This window comes from Falco rusticolus, chromosome 4, assembly GCF_015220075.1.
Source record: "Falco rusticolus isolate bFalRus1 chromosome 4, bFalRus1.pri, whole genome shotgun sequence".
Taxonomy (NCBI): Eukaryota; Metazoa; Chordata; class Aves; order Falconiformes; family Falconidae; genus Falco; species Falco rusticolus.
Genome location: NC_051190.1, coordinates 100,827,788 through 100,847,215, shown reverse-complemented (window position 1 = coordinate 100,847,215; position 19,428 = coordinate 100,827,788). Strand labels below are relative to the sequence as shown.

General features: G+C 38.3%; 1 protein-coding gene across 1 annotated transcript in view; it reads right to left on the bottom strand.

Annotated features, from left to right (window-relative positions):
- Positions 1–409: 409 nt before the first annotated feature.
- The window catches only part of ABHD5 (abhydrolase domain containing 5, lysophosphatidic acid acyltransferase), a 30,347-nt gene continuing 11,328 nt past the window's right edge, over positions 410–19,428 (bottom strand). Inside the window, exons 2-7 of the mRNA XM_037384854.1 lie at positions 13,756–13,841; positions 13,091–13,463; positions 10,200–10,354; positions 6,482–6,593; positions 5,764–5,950; positions 410–3,472 (exon numbers count right to left, since the gene is read on the bottom strand). Coding sequence (XP_037240751.1) covers positions 3,383–3,472; positions 5,764–5,950; positions 6,482–6,593; positions 10,200–10,354; positions 13,091–13,463; positions 13,756–13,841 — 1,003 coding nt within the window. The 3' untranslated portion in view covers positions 410–3,382. The remainder of the gene's footprint in view (positions 3,473–5,763; positions 5,951–6,481; positions 6,594–10,199; positions 10,355–13,090; positions 13,464–13,755; positions 13,842–19,428) is intronic.

Here is a 19,428-nt window from a genome sequence, read left to right as displayed (position 1 = left end):
AACAGCAGTTGACTATTAGCCCTATGCTTCTGGAAGCTCACATTTTAATGAATGCTAGCAAAACAGGCGTTCCTGAATATGCCTGCCCATACATTGAATCCAGATGTTTTTACTGCATTAAATCTTGTCTTACTTTCAGAAAGCTGTATAACTGATCTGGAAGGACTGGGAATTCGAGGAACCACAACAGACCACAGAAATCACTTCAGACAGAGACTGTCACATCAGCTCCCCACAAACAGTTGTAGCAACGTTCGAAAGATAAGGTTTAAAAAGAAATGCCAGCATTGGTTTAATCCAAGTGAAACCAGACGATGGCATTTCTCCTGTTCGGATCCATTTTTCCAAGCGCAACACCCACAAATTCACATTCTCCATTTCCATTTCACAATCAGATACAAAGAGGGACTTGTGATTGTTGAAAATGTTTTATTATAGAATCTTATCAATAAATTACTTCTCTGAAAATCAGTTTTTCAGAACTAAAATCTAATCTGGCAGGGTTCAATAAGTAACAAGATGAACTCAGCCATGCAAACAAAATATTACTAAGTTACTTTAATAAAATTTTATCACAACAACCCCAGGAAGAAGAGCGTGTCCTGGAGACTTAGACAGTTAATCTTTGATTTTTATTAATATTTTGGATTCTTTTTGTTATGCCCTAGCCTCTGGTACACAGCTGTCTTCATTTTGTTGCTAGAACAGGATAGATCTTTGGGTATCTTCATGCCTGTGATTCTCGTCTTATTTTATAGCACTGTAATAAAAACAGCATTCAGTATTCAGTGCTCACTGCAGTACATTTAAGCAACTGGTCATCGCACTGACACAGAACTATTGGAAAAACCGAGCTTGCTCCTAGACAGTAATTGCTCACAAAAGGTCTAGCTCCCATGTCTTTTTAGTATGTGCCATTCATTTTCTGTTCAGCACCTCTTCGGATGTTTAGTAGAGTAACTTTATTGGGTTATGTTGCACACAATAGGATATTCAATACTCCACCTTGACCTTCACAGCAGTATCTAATACTGCTTGGAAGACAACCAACAAACATTTTCTTTGTATATACAACCAGCATTCTGAACTTGCAGCTACTTGTTGAAAAATGGTTACCAGTTTCAGTTACAAACAAGAAAACCTAAGAACACTGAGACATTTGAAAGTAAGCATTACCATGGTTTTGGGGATGGTTTAGCTCAGCTTGTTAATTACGCTTGATTTCTAGGGCTTCATTACATAATTTTTACAAAAGCAACACCATGTCTTAATATTAATCAAACATAACATTTAAGATTTTTTTTTTATCGTGCAAAACTTAAGCAGTAAGTCTTATTAGTACAATAAGCTGAAAAAGCAAGGGATATTTAAAACAATATTCATATTCAGTGTGCAATTTTTATCCCTACTTCCATCTTTTGATGTGGAATCTAGAATTCCATTCAGTAAGTGCTATTTGCAAATACCAAGTTTGTTTCACATTTGTTATTTGGAGGAGACTCAGTATATTTTTGCACTACATTTTTACAAACAGAACAGCTGTTTAAGTTGAAAAATACAAATTAAGACACTGAAAAGGGTGAGAAAATACATACTGAAGGCATCCACCTAAACGGTGGCATGACTGATAATTTATAGCTTATATTCAAAAATACAATTGATATTCTGATTTTCCATTTTGAATTCAAGATTTTAGCAAATAACCGAAAACTTTGTTTAAAAAAATCTGGCATCTGCTAATTGAAAAAGTAATTCAATAGTAAATGTTAATTAAAAACTTTAGCTTGTTAGATATTAAGTGCTACCAGTCAAGGCAGTCAACAAAGACTGTTTGATGTTTACATAGCACCATATAGATAAATATCTCCTTCAAAAAGAGGGAGATTATGTTCAGCTGGTAAAATAATCAGAGTACTTCCTGAATATTTTAGGTATCTTTGCCTTCCACATCATAAATATGTGCAACAATTCCTTAATTTGAGAAAAAAATGCACTGAATTCCACTCAAGCTTTAAAACGGTGCTATCGTTAATTCAAATTCTCTATGTATAAAAGTATCAAGAACTCTTCAGTAGTCAATTTAAGATTCAAAAGCAGATCAATAGTTTCATGTAAACTTGTTAAAAAACAAACCACCACATAATTTGGCTTTAAAGTGACAAAGTATTTTGCTTAATATAATTTACTAAGCATGTGAAGAACTAACCTACGATTTCAAAAAGATGCAGAGACTGGATTATCTCCAGTAATGAAATACTCAATTAACATTTATACTTATATAAACAATCACCAAAACATGTAATTATAATTTGTTACAGTGGTATTGTTCATTCCAGTAATAATCCTTCCTATAAGGAGGCTGCACGTTAACTGAAATACACTATGCTGTTGTAGTTCCCAATTAGAGAACATCGGTATTTTCCCTCTGCCTCTCCTCCACCCTGAAATTACTAAAAAGCGGACTAGGTTTTCTGTCTGAAGAGAAAAGGAATTACCTACCCGTTAGCAAAATCTCGTCAACTTACAATTGTTAGATTTAGGCTAGTAACAAATCTTGCAGAAAAATGTTAAAAATAGATGGAGTAACTAGCAAGCCATCTTCTGCATTTTAAGTCACTGAAATCTACATATCAAAATATTTTTGATATGTAAGCATGAGTGCTGGGGACATCATCGACTCTTAATACAGTGAGCCTTCCATAAAAGCTGCACAGATGGAAAAAAAGACTCCTTGAGATAAATGGAAATAAAATCCAACAGAAGAAAGAGTTCCTAGTATGAAGCCCCAATTCCTTACAAAGTAACACATGTATTTCAGTGGCAGACACTGCTCATTATTTTGGCCTTGCCCTTCTCCCAAAATCAGCTTCATAAGCTGTTATCACTCCAATAAAAAAAACCAACACCCTCTTAAAGTATTGTGTATGGAGCTCTGGATTTCAAAAAGAAAATACATGAGTGATTTCATATTCTTGCTATGAAACATCAACTAAAAAATACGGATGTTTGTAAAGAAACCAAATTGCATTTTATACATTGTCTCTGTATCAATACAGTTCCCTGTGCTAGTGGAGAATTCAACATTTCTAGAGACCAACATGTGCAAAATTCAACTAAATTTTGAAGAAAATTCCAGTTTAAAAAGTTACATGTCATTTCATATATGAGAGGCCAATAATCTAAAGCAAAGTTTGCTTCAAATCTCCCTAACCCCCCCGCCCCTCAAAAGGCACTCAGTGGTTTAAGTGTGCAAATGGCTTCTTAGAAGAAACAGTGTGCAAACAGAGCCTGTTCCATTAGCTCCGAGTTCCTTAGTGATTTCCTAGAGAGTATTGCTATTGAATGCTATCTACGGTATGACTTTCTGAGGAACAGAAGACAGTCAGTCCACAGAATCACAGATATCTTTCACTTTCTGATTGAAGTCTTCAGGTTGATCAGCATACACATAATGACCTGCACCAAGGATAGCCTAGAGGATAAAGGTAAAGAAACAGGTCAAAATCACAAGAACGTAAAAAGCCAAATAAACACTGGGATATGTGAAGAACCTGACTTTTACAAATTACCTACTTAATAACATTATTACTTGAAAAGAAAAATTTCGAAACAGTAACTGATGATCTCTTGCACCCGGCCTGTGTTAATGCAGTTAGCACAACTGCTGCCAGGAGGTGGTATCATACAGCCTAAAAAGGACTGTAAACACAAATTAAAATAAAAGCTTGTTTCACCTGTTGAAGGAAATTTGCTACACAGGAAAAGAGGGTAAAACTACTGCTGATTCAGCTGCACACCTTGTTGAAAAAGACAACCATACAAGTCACCACAACACAAACTTAGGAGAATGTGCTTTACATGTCAAACTGCTGATTCATCTTCATCCCCTTCATTATCTGCTCAAATAGTTCTGCTGGTTGGCTCTTCAGTTCTGTCTCTTATTATAAAAATGATACGTAAGAGACTAAAGAAGGTACTAGGGCAAATGATTAAGAACTCAGAAGCTTAAATTGCTGGGGATTTTCTAGATTTGTGGAAGCACATTTCAACCCTCTGAATTAATAACTCTTATGTTAAGCAGGGACAAGTAAAATGCAAATGATGCAACATATTGGGGGGAACTGCTCAATTGCAACCCAGATTATTTCACAGCAAATATGTAACAAAAATAAGGGCAAAAAGTAACCACACACAGGGTGGTTACCCTATTCCTAAAATTTATCATTTTCTGCCAGAACTAATACGAAGACAGCCATCACCACAGTGTACAGCAAAGACACTTAATCCATTTTCTTTCCATTCTATAATCACTCCAAGATTAATTTGTATTTAAATCTATTTTTCCCCTCCCTCCACTAAAACACTCCCTCTTAAGTGTCTAATTGAAGCCCACTAAAGTATAGCTATGATACTGTGTTAAAAACTCCCACAAACTCAAAGTAAAAATTAGAAATAAACACACATAATAAAACCCCAGAACCTCTGTGCATTTTACCAAAGATGGCACTATCAGTCCACATCTCAACCTAAGCCTCATGCCAAACCTTTGCATCTCATAGTTTTTTTAACGTCCCTATAATTTCTTTTTTTTTTTTTATTTACATTTTAGAATCGGTATTTACATTTACCTCCAATTTACATTTTAGAATCGGTATTTGTCTTTAAAAATTTTAACCTGGAATACAACCGCTTTCCACAGTCATTTCTAAAAGCCACTGACCAGACTGGAAGAATCTGCCCGAATAGTATATGCCTATCCTGGCAATATGTTGCGTACTTCTTAACAGAGACTCATTGTTATAACTTTCTCTCTTGACTCAGTTAAGTGACACTTTCAGTCTTGATGTCAACATTTATGACATGCATTTGTGCTCTTTAACATGTAAACAGTTCAATAACAACACCTTTTCTCTGAGTTCCAGCTCTGATGTCAGCTACATCAAGATTATAAAATTTTGAGTGACTTCTTGTAGTGCACCATCAACACCACGTATCATACACTGCTGTCTAGACAGATCAGTAAGAAGACAGATGGTCTATTCAAACATTTTATCAAGCCATAGCACTGTAACATATATGCATGTTCAATTACCACAGCTGCCTGATGTGACAATGCATGAAGAACACTTAAATTCATTTGGTTTTATAGAAATCCACAAAAAATGCAGTGTGTACTTTCACATCAAGTTGCAAGTACACACATTTTAAATGATAATGTTGTACCTTTAAACAAGAATGTATTAGCTAGGAAGGCAACACTATGTATTTTTTTAAAGACTTAAAGAAAGACGCTTAGAAGAACCTTAAGCACCAGCTACAAACCACTCCTTTATGAGAGAAATAAAAGCATTATACAGATTAGAACAGCTTATGAACGCCTCCTCACTATCATACATAAATGCAGAAATTAGGACTGCTGTGGTTTAAAACACAGACAAAACCCCAGATACTTACCAATGACCACAAAACCTACTTGTATAGCATACTGTAGAGGAAATTATTTTGCAGAGCACAAGAATGACGTTGCTCAAAGATCTAATTCACCTTCTAGTGCTACAGTGAGTATCCTTCTTACTCTGGGAATTCAATACCCTTTTGCCTGCTTTTTCTCTCTCTGTTACAGAAAACATAAGTTATTACTCCTGGCTTTAAACCAAAGGGCCAGCATTTCCACAGTTGGTATAAAAAACCCGTTAAGATACGACTTAAACAAATCCACACAATACACAAACAAACAAACAATTGCTTTAAAAGTCAACTTACTAGTGTCTTCACATACGAATTTGGTCTCAGGGACTGGATAGTGCTGCCAGAATTGCCATCTATACATGAACGTGCTCCATAGACCACAGTGATAGGAATGTTTTGATCCATTTGTGGAATCCGTTGCAGCATCGGCCTTTTTGCCCACCCGTAAGGGATTGTCATGTTCTTGAAAGCTGTTTCACCACTTCAAGTCATTCAAAAGGGTAAAAACAATTAAATTTCCACTGGATCTGCATTTTCTCTAAATCGGAATATCTGTGCCTTTTGGTAACACAGATTGCAATAGTACATGAGGCTAGGATTTTTTACTAGTAAGAAATAAAAGTTTTCAAGGTCTGCATGTAATTTTCAGCAGAAAAAGCCTATGTTTTTACAGTACTGATAATACTTAAAAGAATGACATGCCTTATTTTTAAGAAATTATTTACAAATTAAACCACTGCAACAATGTTTTTGTTAAGTGTCCAAGCTCTCTCAGAATTAACACACAGGCAGTTTAGAGGAAATACAGAATTAGGATAGCTTTTACATCTATCAGTTTCTGGAATTCAGAAAAAGTGCAATGCTATTTTTTTCTTCAATTATTAAAATAAATATTACAATTTAAAAAAAATCCAAAACATGCATGCTGTTGCCATGGCCATTGGAGGGAGTAGCAGGCACTCAGTAAATGAAAGACAGACTTCAAAACATGCACCGGGAAACTCGTACTCACCTGGGTGACTGCACATTGCAGTGATAGATATATTCAGCCACAGTGTTATCATCAAACATTGATGAGTATTTTCGCTTGAAATCTGGTCTTAAACGCTGAACAAGGCTCAATCCTGTTCAAACAGAAAATACTATTAGAGGAAGAATTAGTATAGACAACTTTATCAGATTGCCTAACAGTTTTCATTACAACCCTTCAAACATGTTCCCTTGAAACTTGTGGCTAAGCTTGATGACTTCTAAACCAATGTTTTGTTTCACCACTTGCATGTCTTGGGAAAACATGATGGCATTACACCATAATATTCCAAAGGATTTTATGCTGCACCAGAAGAGGGGCAATTCAATGCCTGTTGAATACATACAGGGAATGGTTAAGAAGGGCCACTTGCAGCAATAGAAGAAACATGTAAAGGGGACAAGCAAAAGGGCTAAGCAGAGTATTTTTTTGCCACCAGTTTAGTCTCACATGATACCAACACTATCTTTCTCCTTGCTCTGGCTGCACTGCGTGGGTCAAAAGCATCCCACCCTTCAGAACCACAAGGCACTGTTGAAAAAGCTGGGCTATTTCTCTTCCTTACATGTAAGTATGTGCTCTCCTTTTACATAACACTCTTTTTCTGAAGCTAGTTCTTCTTTCAGCTAAACAGTAGTTAGATCAGAAGTCTATGCTGAAAAACAGGTGTATAAATCTTGACATAAGACAAAAGAACTGTCGTAAGATTCAACCTGGGAAAGACATTGCCCCCATGCTCTCTAAACAGCCAAAGCAGAGAAGCGGGTCTCTTCAGGGGCTAGTTCAGGCTTTCTGAAGTTAAGCTCCTATTCTGAATCACTTCTTTAACGAAGAGAGGCTTCTTCTGATGATGACCAGATGCACCTCTGGGACAAGAGCCTCACCACAAGGCTAATCTTAGTCTAAGAATACTATTCCTCCCTGAAGAGATCATCTCACAGTTTACCTCTTGGACATTATCAAGTGAAAACAGAATCATATCATAAAATGGTTTGGGTTGGAAAGGGCCTTGAAGATCACCTAGTTCCAATCCCCCTGCCATGGGCAGGGACACCTTCCACCAGACCAGGTTGCTCAAAGCCCCATGCAGCCTGGCCTGGAACACTGCCAGGGATGGGGCATCCACAGCTTCTCTGGAAAACCTGCTCCAGTGTCTCATCACCCTCACAGTACAGAATTTCTTCCTAATGTCCAATCTAAATCTACCCTTTCAGCCCCTTGCCCTACTGCTACATGCCTTTGTAAAAAGTCCCTCTCCAGCTTTCTTGTAGGCCCCTTTAGGTGCTAGAAAACTGCTATAAGGTTGGCCTGAAGCCTTCGCCTCTCCAGGCTCAACAACCCCAGCTCTGTCAACCTGTCTTCATAGGAGTCATGCTCCAGCCCTCTGATCATCTGTGTGGCCCTCCTCTGGACTCACTCCAATGGGTCCATGTCCTTCCTATGTTGGTGGCTCCGGAGTTAAATCAGTACTCCAGATGTGGTCTCATGAGAGCAGAATAGAGGAGGAGAAGCACCTCCTTCGACCTGCTGGCCTTGTTGAACTCCATGAGGTTTGCACAGACCCACCTCTCAAGCCTGCCAAGGTCCCTCTGGATGGCATCTCTTCCCTCCAGCAGGTCAACCACACCACACAGCTTGGTGTCGTTGGCAAACTTGCTGAGGGTGCGCTCAATTGCACTGTCCATGTGACCGACAAAGATGTTAAACAGCACTGGTACCACTACGAACCCCTGAGGAACACCACTTGTCACTAGTCTCCTCTTGGACACTGAGCCACTGACCCCAACTCTTTCAGTGTGACCATCCAGCCAACTACTTATCCACTGAGTGGTCCATCCATCAAATCCATGTTACCCCAATTTAGAGACAAGGATGTCATGCGGGACAGTGTCAAATGCTTTGCACAAGCCCAGGCAGATGATGTCAGTTGCCTTCCCTTATCCACCAATGCTGTAACCACGCTGTAGGCAGCCACCAAATTTGTCAGGCAGTTTGACCTTAGTGAAGCCACACTGGCTGTCACTAATCACCTCCTTATTTTCCATGTGCCTTAACATAGTTTCCCGGAGGATCTGCTCCACTATCTTGCCAAGCACAGAGGTGAGACTGACCAGCCTGTAGTTTCCTGGGTCTTCTTTTTTTCCCTTTTTAAAAATGGGGGTTGTGTTTTTCCTTTTCCAGTGAGTAGGAACTTCATACTATTGTTAATCAATGCAATTATGATGATGTCACTTCTTTCCACTTGTCCCTGGCCAAAGGCCTGGTACTATTTATGTAGACCTTGTCACAGTGATCTACGCTTTTGTAACCTTGAGACTAGACTATTGCAACACACCCTTACGTATGCTTTAGAACAATTCAGAAAACCAATACAGCACAAGAGAAAGTAATTCCCTTGTGAAACAGCGATTTAAGCCCTGAAGTGATGAAGATTTTGCAAACATTCTGCAATTTGCTCTGCTGCTTGTATTTTCTCTATAGAGAGTTCAATTGCTGGACTTACAAGTGCAAACAGACAGACAGGTTTTTTGTTTGTTTTTTTTTTAACACAAATGATACAGTTGGTTGGGAATAAAAGAAAACACAGAAGAAAGTGACTAATTCTGCATCTTCCCCTGCCATCAGCAGAGGCCACAGCATGCCCATTTCCAAAAACTAAAGGACTGAAAGTTACCAAATTTTAGAATTCACTTTCTGTTTTGATAAAAAGTGTTTTGCCTGTGGGTCCAAACACAAAACCATTCTCCTTCCCTGGGAATTTACAGCAGAGAATGAAACAAGGAGTCAAGGCACCTTTGGAACAAATTTTGGAATGAAATCACACTGGTTCATTCTCATGATGTTAACTGAAGACACTCTCAACTGTCTGGCTGATGTTTTCCACAGTGTCTATGGAAACACTAAAATAAATACTAACACTGAAGACTGACCTCCACAAAAAATACAGTGACTTTACCGTTGTCACTGACCTCCACAAAAAGTACAGTACCGTTGTCCTGAGGAATTTTTAGGTATTCAGCTCTAGGAATGGAATTCCCAAATCTAATCTAAGCACCAAATCATTTTTGGTCATCCCTACCCAGTCCTAGTATTGGAGTAGACAGAGTTTATCTACCATCTCATCAGTGCTGTTGAAGCAGCATAGAAATATGAAGGAGAGACTGCCACTGTAATGCAGGACACCAATGAGACCCACAAAATTTGCTAGAATAATAAAAAAATGGCTAATGGAAAGAATCCAGTTTCAATTTAACTTCTCCGAATTCAGGCCAAAGACTAATGAGTTTATGAAAGAATGCCTTCCAATGGTAACCAAATTTGGAAATTCTGTTTGTTCATCAAACTCCACTTGGAAGGAAAACTAAATGGACTGTGACCGGAGGCAACCAGAAAAAAAACTTACCACATTCATGCTTCTGCTAGGCTTCCCCAGCAGATGACCACATAACCTGACCCACTGTACCTGTAGCTTACAATAACGTAGCTTGTTATAAACTATCATACTAGTATTTCCAATAGAAAGAGCTTACACTCTTGTCCTGAAGAGTTTGTCTTTCCTCAAACCCTCCCCACTTTCTTCTCCATCTCTTTTCTCTGTGGGTAATATGGGCTTGGAACAAAGCTTATCTTAACGTGGTATCTACCCTATGATTATGTTTAATGAAAACAGAAGCAGGATTTAAATGTAGCTTAAACTCACCAAAGGGTCCTGCTATCCTCAGCCCAGCTAACGGATTAAAGGGACTCAATATAGCTCCTAGTGCTTTGATCCAAATTGGAATTGGTCTTTCGTGGTCAGCATTGTCAGGCCTCTCCGGAAAACCCCATGGCTCCACTAAGATAAGATGTTTGACCCTGTTGGCAAAAAAGGTTCAGAGGTTTAGAGCTCATTAAATTTTCTTTGACTGAGTGCAACGGAGATGTGTTACCTGTGGACTACGCAACCTATTTTAGTCACTTCTACCACAGTGGCTTATTACCTACTTCCTGATTCATCAATGATTTTGCTTTCAATTGCTAATTAGAGAGAGACTGAATTGCAAGTAATCATATGCATGAACACCAGGAACTTGGACGCTCATTTCACAAAGAGAAACTCAGTATTCAATAGATACCCACTGTCATACACATTTGAGAAAAAGGCCAGGTTTTTTTCTGTTTTTAAAAATAGCCTAATCTATATGCTCAGTCAATATTATTTGCAGGAGCAGTTTAATTTGAGAGAAAATAATATAATGCAACTGTTTCATTTAAGTAAACTTGCTTCCAAGCTACCTAAGCCATCTGTTCTAAGAAAAGATGCAACTAATCTGAAAAATTATCTTATCACAGTAAAATTTGAACTGAAAGAGGCAGACCAAAATTAGCAGGTGTCTTCTAAATGTATTGATTTTAGGTCATGAAAGAAACATCAGAGAGACGATTTGTAAAAATCCTACTCAGAGGAATAGTACAGAAAGCATAGTACAAGTCTCCAGCACATGCAACCTTTCATCAATTCAAGCAAAAAATCTATTTCATCTCGGCAGATTAGAATCGTCCATTTCTGTTTAATCCCGGAAAATGATGTCAGAAGTGATTCCAAAGGCTATTCTGGACTATGATCAGTTCCGAGGTTGAAAAAATATTAACCTCACAAAGATGTTTCTTGGCTGTCAGCTCAGCCACGAATGTATTTGCACACAGCAACAAACACCACTGTAAGAGACAATAGGATAGAATTTAACTATACAAACCAAGCAGGAGAGATCAGACACTAAGGAGTGCAAGCAATGAGGAGCTGTTCCGGGCAGTCACACATTCTATGCAAAAACTATGGCATTAAACATAACACAGCAGAGACATGAATAAAAGTAAGAGTATGCTTTTTTTCATGCTTCCTTTCTTAATACTTTCCAATCTATCTGGCATTTCTCCTTTTGGCAATCAAACCTAAAATGTAATGCGGGATAACAGGAAGCTGACCATGAGAAGAATCCCAGTAGTAATAGTCCAGAAGTTGCAGCATTTGAAAATCACCACCACCCAGGACTATTCTAAATGGGAATCTTTTTAGATTAGTAAACTCAGATGTCCCATGAACAACTTTGGTACAGCGCAGTAAATTAATGGATCATCTAAGCTTGCAGAAACAGATCTACTTGCCTAACAATATGTATCCAGAATCCCTTAAGCCTCTAAAGCATTGTTAGATAATCTGGCTGCAAGCTATGCTATGTTTATCACTTGATACAATGCCATCTTAAGATCTGACCAGTCAATTTTCTAATTTGATGGTGTTAGTTTAATTTCAGAGAAACATGAGTAATGTGAAAGCACAAACCGAAACACCTCCAAATTAATTAACTCCAACTTAAGCACAAGTGAGGCATGAAAACAGTGTCACTTTCGATGCAAGTCAGCAGGGGGCAGAAACAAAGTCCCATCCCACAGGGACAGGACAGTGCCATTTATAGATATTTCCGAAAAAGGGGTAAGGAAATTGTGATTCCTAGAAGAAACTAACTACAGTTAACTAAAAGTTGTTTTATGCCCAAAGGGATAACAGGTTTACATCCCTAAAGCAGAGGACTGCATTTCTTCACTGCAATTCTGGATTTAGACACATACCTACTTTCACACATCATATCCAGCCGCATGTGACAGCTGTCATCCACCTAGAAGTGGCAAAGTGTTTCAGGAAAAAACGACGTATGAATTTACTTCAAAATGTCCAAATGAGAGACAAAGGAAGGTATATGGTATAAATCGATGTGAATATAAAAGAGTAAGATATGTTTTATATAATACAGACTCTGCCATACGATGTGGAAAGCTTATATTCACAGTTTTTCACAGGACTCCACTATGTCTATCTAAACAAAAGTAATGTCCTTTTCTTGGTACAGAATGACCTCAGCTGGTGGGATACTAGCTCACGAGGGGCTATATAACCAGACTATATAAAAAAAGAGACAAATTATTAGTTTAAGGGAAAAAAATGGATTAGCTCTTGGCCACAGTGTGGTGCAGAAAATGCTGATGAAATACAATTACAGGACTGCTGCAGCTGGGTTGTTTCGCAGAGAAGAAATATGAAGTGGCATTCAGACAATTTAAATCAAACAGTCACTAAAATCATTTTTACATCTTCATGCTGGCACCAGACCGACTGCTAGCATTTAGACATAAATTACCTACGGGAATTATGCTCAGAAGTTTCAACGTTATCCATAATAATGGGAAGTTTGATAGAAACAGGCCTATTTTCCTTTCACAAACTTACATTTGATCAGAAATGTCACAAAACATTCACCCACAAATACCATCTTTGCTATTTCACCTTATAACATGGTAAGGGGTTACTGAACAAAAACAAAGTACAGAAAAACAAACAGAAAAGTATGTTTACCATATCTACTTTTTTCTATTCACCTGGAAACAAACCATATGATTAATACTTTGGGCTTAAAATTCAGTGTCAAGTTCCTTTAAATCAGCACAGTCACTTTTTAAAGATAATCTATAAAAAGCCTGATGAAATAAAATCTGTGTTAAAATCATGAGTCAAATACAGAAAGGGAATTCCTTCATTCCTTTATTTTCACATACCTTGATGGGTATTTTAATGAGTAAGCAGCAGCCAGGAATCCACCTAGGTTGTGTCCAAGTAAAATCATTTTTTCTAACCCCACCTCCTTTCTCCATTCTTCTATGGATTCCACAAACTGATTTTCTGCTTCCTGAGCATCAGTGTCAAAGTGCGGTCTACTGCTACGTCCAAATCCCAAGAGGTCAAAAGCATGAACGGTCCTGTTCTCACAGAGATCTTCAAAATTGAGAGCCCACAGTCCAACACCTCCTCCAAACCCATGCAGGAGAACAAGCGGAGTTTTATGTGAAAGGTCTGGAGAGAATGTCAGCGTCCATATTTTATTTCCATTAGATATATACACATATTGTTTATTGTATGTGCTTGCAATACCTGAAGGAAGAGTAGGAAAAAATGATGTTGCTAGACATGCCTAATAAAATATGATGCACAGTTTACAGAAACCACTGCTTTAAATAGGAGCTCCCTTTCCAAGGAGAGCCTACAAACAAGTATCTGAAGAAGGGAACAATGAAAATCTAATTCTAAACGTGTTTATTTCACCACAGTGTAAAAGCCATATTTAAAAACTTCTTTGGTTATATTTAATGTAGATTAAATCTAGTAGATTACATGTAGAAAAACTAGTTGTATTTATAAAACTTATAAAAAACCAAAGACTTACATTTTAGCATTTTGTCCTCAGCCTCTTTAAGGTGTAGCAGTGAAGTGGGACACCAGGCAGGAAGCCAGCTGAATAACCATCCTAACCTACAACAGCAATACAGAATAAAAATTTCTTCAGCATAACAGTAATTGTTTGCACCATGTGATGTTTTGAAGACATTTCTTCTGCTGCTCTTCATAAAAGAACCCATGTAAAACTACACACCGTGCAGGACAGGAGTGCACAGTGGGAGGGAATTCACTTTCTCCTGACTTTATAAAAGTGCTGTCGTGATCAGGGGCATTCTTCAAACAGTGTGCTGTTTCTCCAACATCTGTTCCTTATCAGAACGTACTGATCTATCTCCGTCAGAGCAGGCTTCTTCTGAGAACCTGGAGACATCAGCCCTCCTGCCAACCCAACAAGCCTGGCAGGATATGTAACACAATCACTGGAGTTTCCAGCCTCCTCTTAAGTTCCCTTGGAAGTCTGCCTGCACACATATTACCTTGCGTGAACTTACTATTTCCAAAAAAGCAATAAACAGTGTGCTCACCAGACTAACCAATTCATACATTAGATAAATCTAAAAAGTGAAAAATAAGCAGGTTTATTCTAGCGAAGTAAAAACCTAGGGCCTTCCTTACCAACTTAGAAACAAAGTTCCAGAGGAAAACAAAACTGCAATGTCAATTCCCCGAAGAGAAGCTGCTTTTCCAGCTGTCATTTGCTATCTTGGTAGTACTAGCTTGACCGTGACAGCAGGGGCAATGACTCAGCTAGCAGCACTGCCTCACCCACAATGCTACAAAGGACACAACAACTGTGTACAGTTCTTCCTGGGTGTTAGTTTATCCCTTGTTTTCAAAATTGAATCCTCTTTTTTCCCCTCTCACCTGCTTTTGAAGCGGCTCAGACTACCAGTGCAAAGGCTGACTATCCCTAATAGGGAAGAGGAGAAGGTCACCAATCCACAACCAACTTACTTTCTTTAGCACTTCTTTTCCTACACTGAACTGCTTTCCAGTTAAGTTATAGGATTTTCAGGACTGAACGCTGCAAGTAATAATTGTATAACAGTTAATGTTAAAAGACTATACAGATACTACATGTGATTTTCCAGTGCACAAACACTAGATAACAAATTACAGATCTGGACGCCCAAGTTCTTTATCCAAAGGACCTTCCCCCCACCATTTTAAGGGGCTGAGCTACTGAGCTGCATAGCTACTTAAATTTGTGATACAACATGGAAGGCTTTCTGCAAGCAACTGCAACTGCAAGCAGCAGTGTTCAGATTCACAGAAACATTAAGGGATACCAAGAAAAAAAAAACCCTGATCAAAAAGGGTTAGTCATCCCATCACCCATGCCCATTGCTATTCAGTATTATTTACTCCTCTGGGAAACACGCTGATGCCTGGCTCTTCTATAAATAACCTCCCTAAACCACCAGACTCTGGGAATCGTTATAATGGCGTACTGAGGGACTGTGAAGGGAGAGTTATATGTCCTTCCGTGCCATGTCCTCATGCAATCTAAGAAATGAAGTAACTCGGCATCTTACAGGAGCGGGCATCCAAGTGTTTTGCTTCCACGTTAATCTACACATTGATTAAAAAGTAAGATTTTTAAGAGGTTAAAAGCTGGCACCAGCCAAAAGCAATTTCACCAGCAAATGACTGTGAAATCTGAGTTTAACAACATCACTAACTGCGTTCCAATGTTATGAATTACTCTGGTAAATTATTACACAATAGCTATGTCACCACCCTTCTGAGCCAAACTTTCTGCTAGTTATATGCTCAAGCAGGTATTTTCATTCATAACTCAGGTCAGAAGCACAAAACTCAGTCACTATTTCCCTCAAGCCAAAACTATACAAAATGTTTCTTCTTGGCAAAACTGCCGATTTAGCAAAGAAACTTCTTTAAAAAAAATATATATATATTTAATCTACAGAAACAGTAGATTGAAGACAGTGCAGAGATATGACCACAATGAAATAAAAATGAAATCTACAGTTCACAGTCCCAGAATTTCACTTCCCAATCTTAGGGAGACACCTGGATACGCAGAAAAAATATTTAGAAAATTGTATCAGAATAGGAAAGCTGCAGCATAGATGCCCACTCATTCTTTTGCTAGCTATCAGTACTGTTAATACATACTGAGCTTTTCATTCAGAAGAGACATCACATGCATGTATAGCTTGATAAATACAGTCAGGAAGCTGAAACGCTTAAAATAAAAAAGCATGTTTCCAATTCAGTCATTTTGTACTTGCTGAACTAAAAGTGCAAGTGAAGAAGGTTTTCTGTCAAAAAAAAAAGTAATCCCTTTCTAGAAAAGTTATTTTAGAAAGAGAATATTTACTTACCTATATTCAAGACTTAATCCTTTGTCACCCCTGCCCCCCTTCCAAAAAAAAGATTCACCACATTGCTAGATGTTTTCCACATGTGGAGAACAATCAACTGCTTAATCTATCTGAATAATTCCTCTGATAGCTTTGGAATCCTAGAGCATGGCTATATCATTTCTTTCGTACATCTGTGCTATATGTGTCTCCTAAATGCACACAAGAATGTCAATTGCTTACATAGCCTATCATTTTTATTTCTGTGATATGACGTTAAAAGGAGCTATGTAGTGTCAAAAAGAAAAAAAAAGCAACAGACTTCTCAAGACAGTGTGCTCATCAGCAATGGAGATAAGACATGAAAGAAAACGAAAGGTTTCAGCAGTAAGTTTCACACTGTAAGTGAGCTACCCACTGACAGAAGAGGCAGACCTCACTATGCTCTCATCACCTACCACTTCACAGACACTCTGCTTCCATCTTCATTTTTACAAAAACAAAGCTCAACAGTGGAATCTTGTATCTTGAAGAGTTAAGAAATCCATTTGGCTTAGCTGTTTGCTGTATCAAAAAGAGCGAGCTAAATCTGGCAACTGACAGCCCAAATTTCTACAATTTGTATACTGACTGTACATATGAGTGTTACAGGTCAAATTACTAAGGTACATAACCAGTGAGATTTAACCCATATATTCATTTGTGGCCATGCAGTAACACAAACCAGTATGCACACCCACGCTAAAATAAGCAATAACCAGTAGGGCAGAGCATGCCATAGGATGCTCCCTCACATCTTCTGTTTGGGGTCAGTTACGCTTTTCACAGCCACGCAAAAAAGAAGTCACTCTCTCTGCCAACAGACCTCCACACTTGTGACACATCTGGGGCAGGAGACCAGAAGGCAAGGGAAAGCCCCAGAGACACCTGCTGAACAGCCTTAGATATGGAGAAAGTCAAGCTGATTAGTGTGAGGCTAGAAGATTAGTGAGACCATCAGTAGCCTGTGCTGATGGCCCAAACCAGTAATAAATAATGAAAACAAAAGGAACACAGGCAGAGAGATCTGACAATGTGGAGCTGCAACCTCTACGCGCAGGGGCAAGCTGCCAGTCAGGCCCTAACGCGATGCCTGGCTGGACCAGGCGGCCTGTTTCCCTGGATCCATGCATAATAAAGGATAAAAATAAATAAATAAATAAACAGAGAATAAAGAATCATTATTACCTTTAGACATCTACACAGTAAAGAATAACTGAATATTGTGTAAAATGTAACTAAGCGTAATACTGCTTTTCCTTAGCTGTTTGAATGTTAATTTGAATCAAGAACTTACTGTCACAGCACAGCTTAAATTGCCCAAGGGTAACTTTCAAAATAACTGAGAATCAAGTAGAGGCAGAGGCATAGTGAACTTGACCCACCCATCCGCCTCCACTAATTAGGTCAAATAGGATGAAGAATGTGGCAAATACGTAACTCACATACAACCATTCAGTCAGCTAGATTTATCCTGTTTAGCTTGGTGAGAACTGATTGATCTGTAGCCAGTTACAAATTTTACATACTCCACAAAAAGCTCATGAAGGGTCTAGATAATACTGAAGAATTGAAAACATCTATTGTAACACTGAGTTTTGCACTCAAACCGCTGAACACTTTATTTGATTTCTGGCTTGTAATGTGGATTTAAAAAACGAAGCTCTACCATATAAAGATGTTCAATGAATGTTCAGCAGAAGTTGTAACTATCTAGGAGATAGAAATGTACATACACATGGAGCTCATTCTCTCAGTTTTCAAGGTTTCAATTTATTCACATTAGAGTTATATGAATGCATGGCCTGCAAGTTGTATTAAGCTTAAAACCATAAACAGAGGCATCTTCCCATGTACACCACATCACTGTAGACCTGTAATAATCTATGGGAAGCCTGTGTGGCAAAAGAGCAAACCAGAAAACCTGTAAGTAACAGAACTCCACTAATTCATGGTAAATGAAAGCAACACCATTTGCTACATGATGATTTGTCAAAAATTGCTGACCTACTGAGACAGGACGTGCAGAGATCTTTCTACAGCGCTGAATAGAAAATCAGCTTTTCACTAACAATTTTGAAGCTAGTACAGTAACCAAAAGTTCCAGTACAGACTAAAAAACAGGTGCTGAAACATGCACCAGTGACAGAAGCACGGAGAATAAACTTTCCTGTCATGAAGATTATTCAGACTTAAAACCAACATCAGCAGGGAAACCAGAGCTCAGGGTATACAACAATCACAGAGTAACTCACAAACAGGGGATTACGGGAACATAACTGAATACACGAGCAACAGGGCTGCCTATCTGTTTCTGTCTTAACTCTCAGCAAATGAACATATTTAATATTGTTAATTGAATTTTTGCAGACAGTGTTGCAGACTACCAAGGTTTTAGCTAGGGAACAAGCTCAAAAACTTAAAAAGCTGAAACACTGAGTGAACTCACTGGTAAACCATTTCAAGCTTTACCCTTTACTCTAAAATCTTATTAGAATCAAGCTGAACTTTCAAAAACCCTAACCCTCTCCTTTCTCGACTTTTGGAATTAATTCCAGCTGTTTTTAAGGAAGGAAACAAAATCAAATTAACGCAGAGAATTTGCTGTAGTGTTTTTGCCCAGCACCGAGCTGAACGGTGGTGTGATTTTCAGGGCCATCCAGCTGGCATAGCAGTTACGAACATCCATCAGTTCAAGCTAGCCCCACATTCAGAGAATCCTGCACTGTAACAGGAAAACAAGGGTGAGTAATGGAAAGACAGCTCAGACTATCCCCTCTTGTTTCTGCATAAAGTATCTTTGAAGTACTGTGCTAACAAAGGAATTCAGAACTGCCAATGTGTTGAAATCTCAATATGACAAACATCATAAGGCTTACTATTCTAAGGTCTCACATAACCCTACCACACAAAAACACTTCAGCATTGCACTTCAATGAAACGAGTCATATAATTGTTCTGCTCAATTGAGTTATAATGCTCAGCATTTTATCAAAACAAACCCTAGATAATGTAAATATTATCATTAAGCCGTAAGGAACCCTCAAAAGAGATCAATAATTAAAAGAATGGGGCAACCACCTACAGGGAAAAGCAACTCGCTCAGCCCTTGCAATTGTTACAGAAATACTAAGAATGGGCAAAACAGGAGGAGTGAATCAGGCATTCAAAATAGGGCGAGAAGTCAACATACTAAATTTAAGGCATAGTGCCAATGTTAAAAGTAAAACCATTTTACCATAACGCTCTAAGAACACTCTATAGTTAACATAGGATTTTGGACAGATGGATGG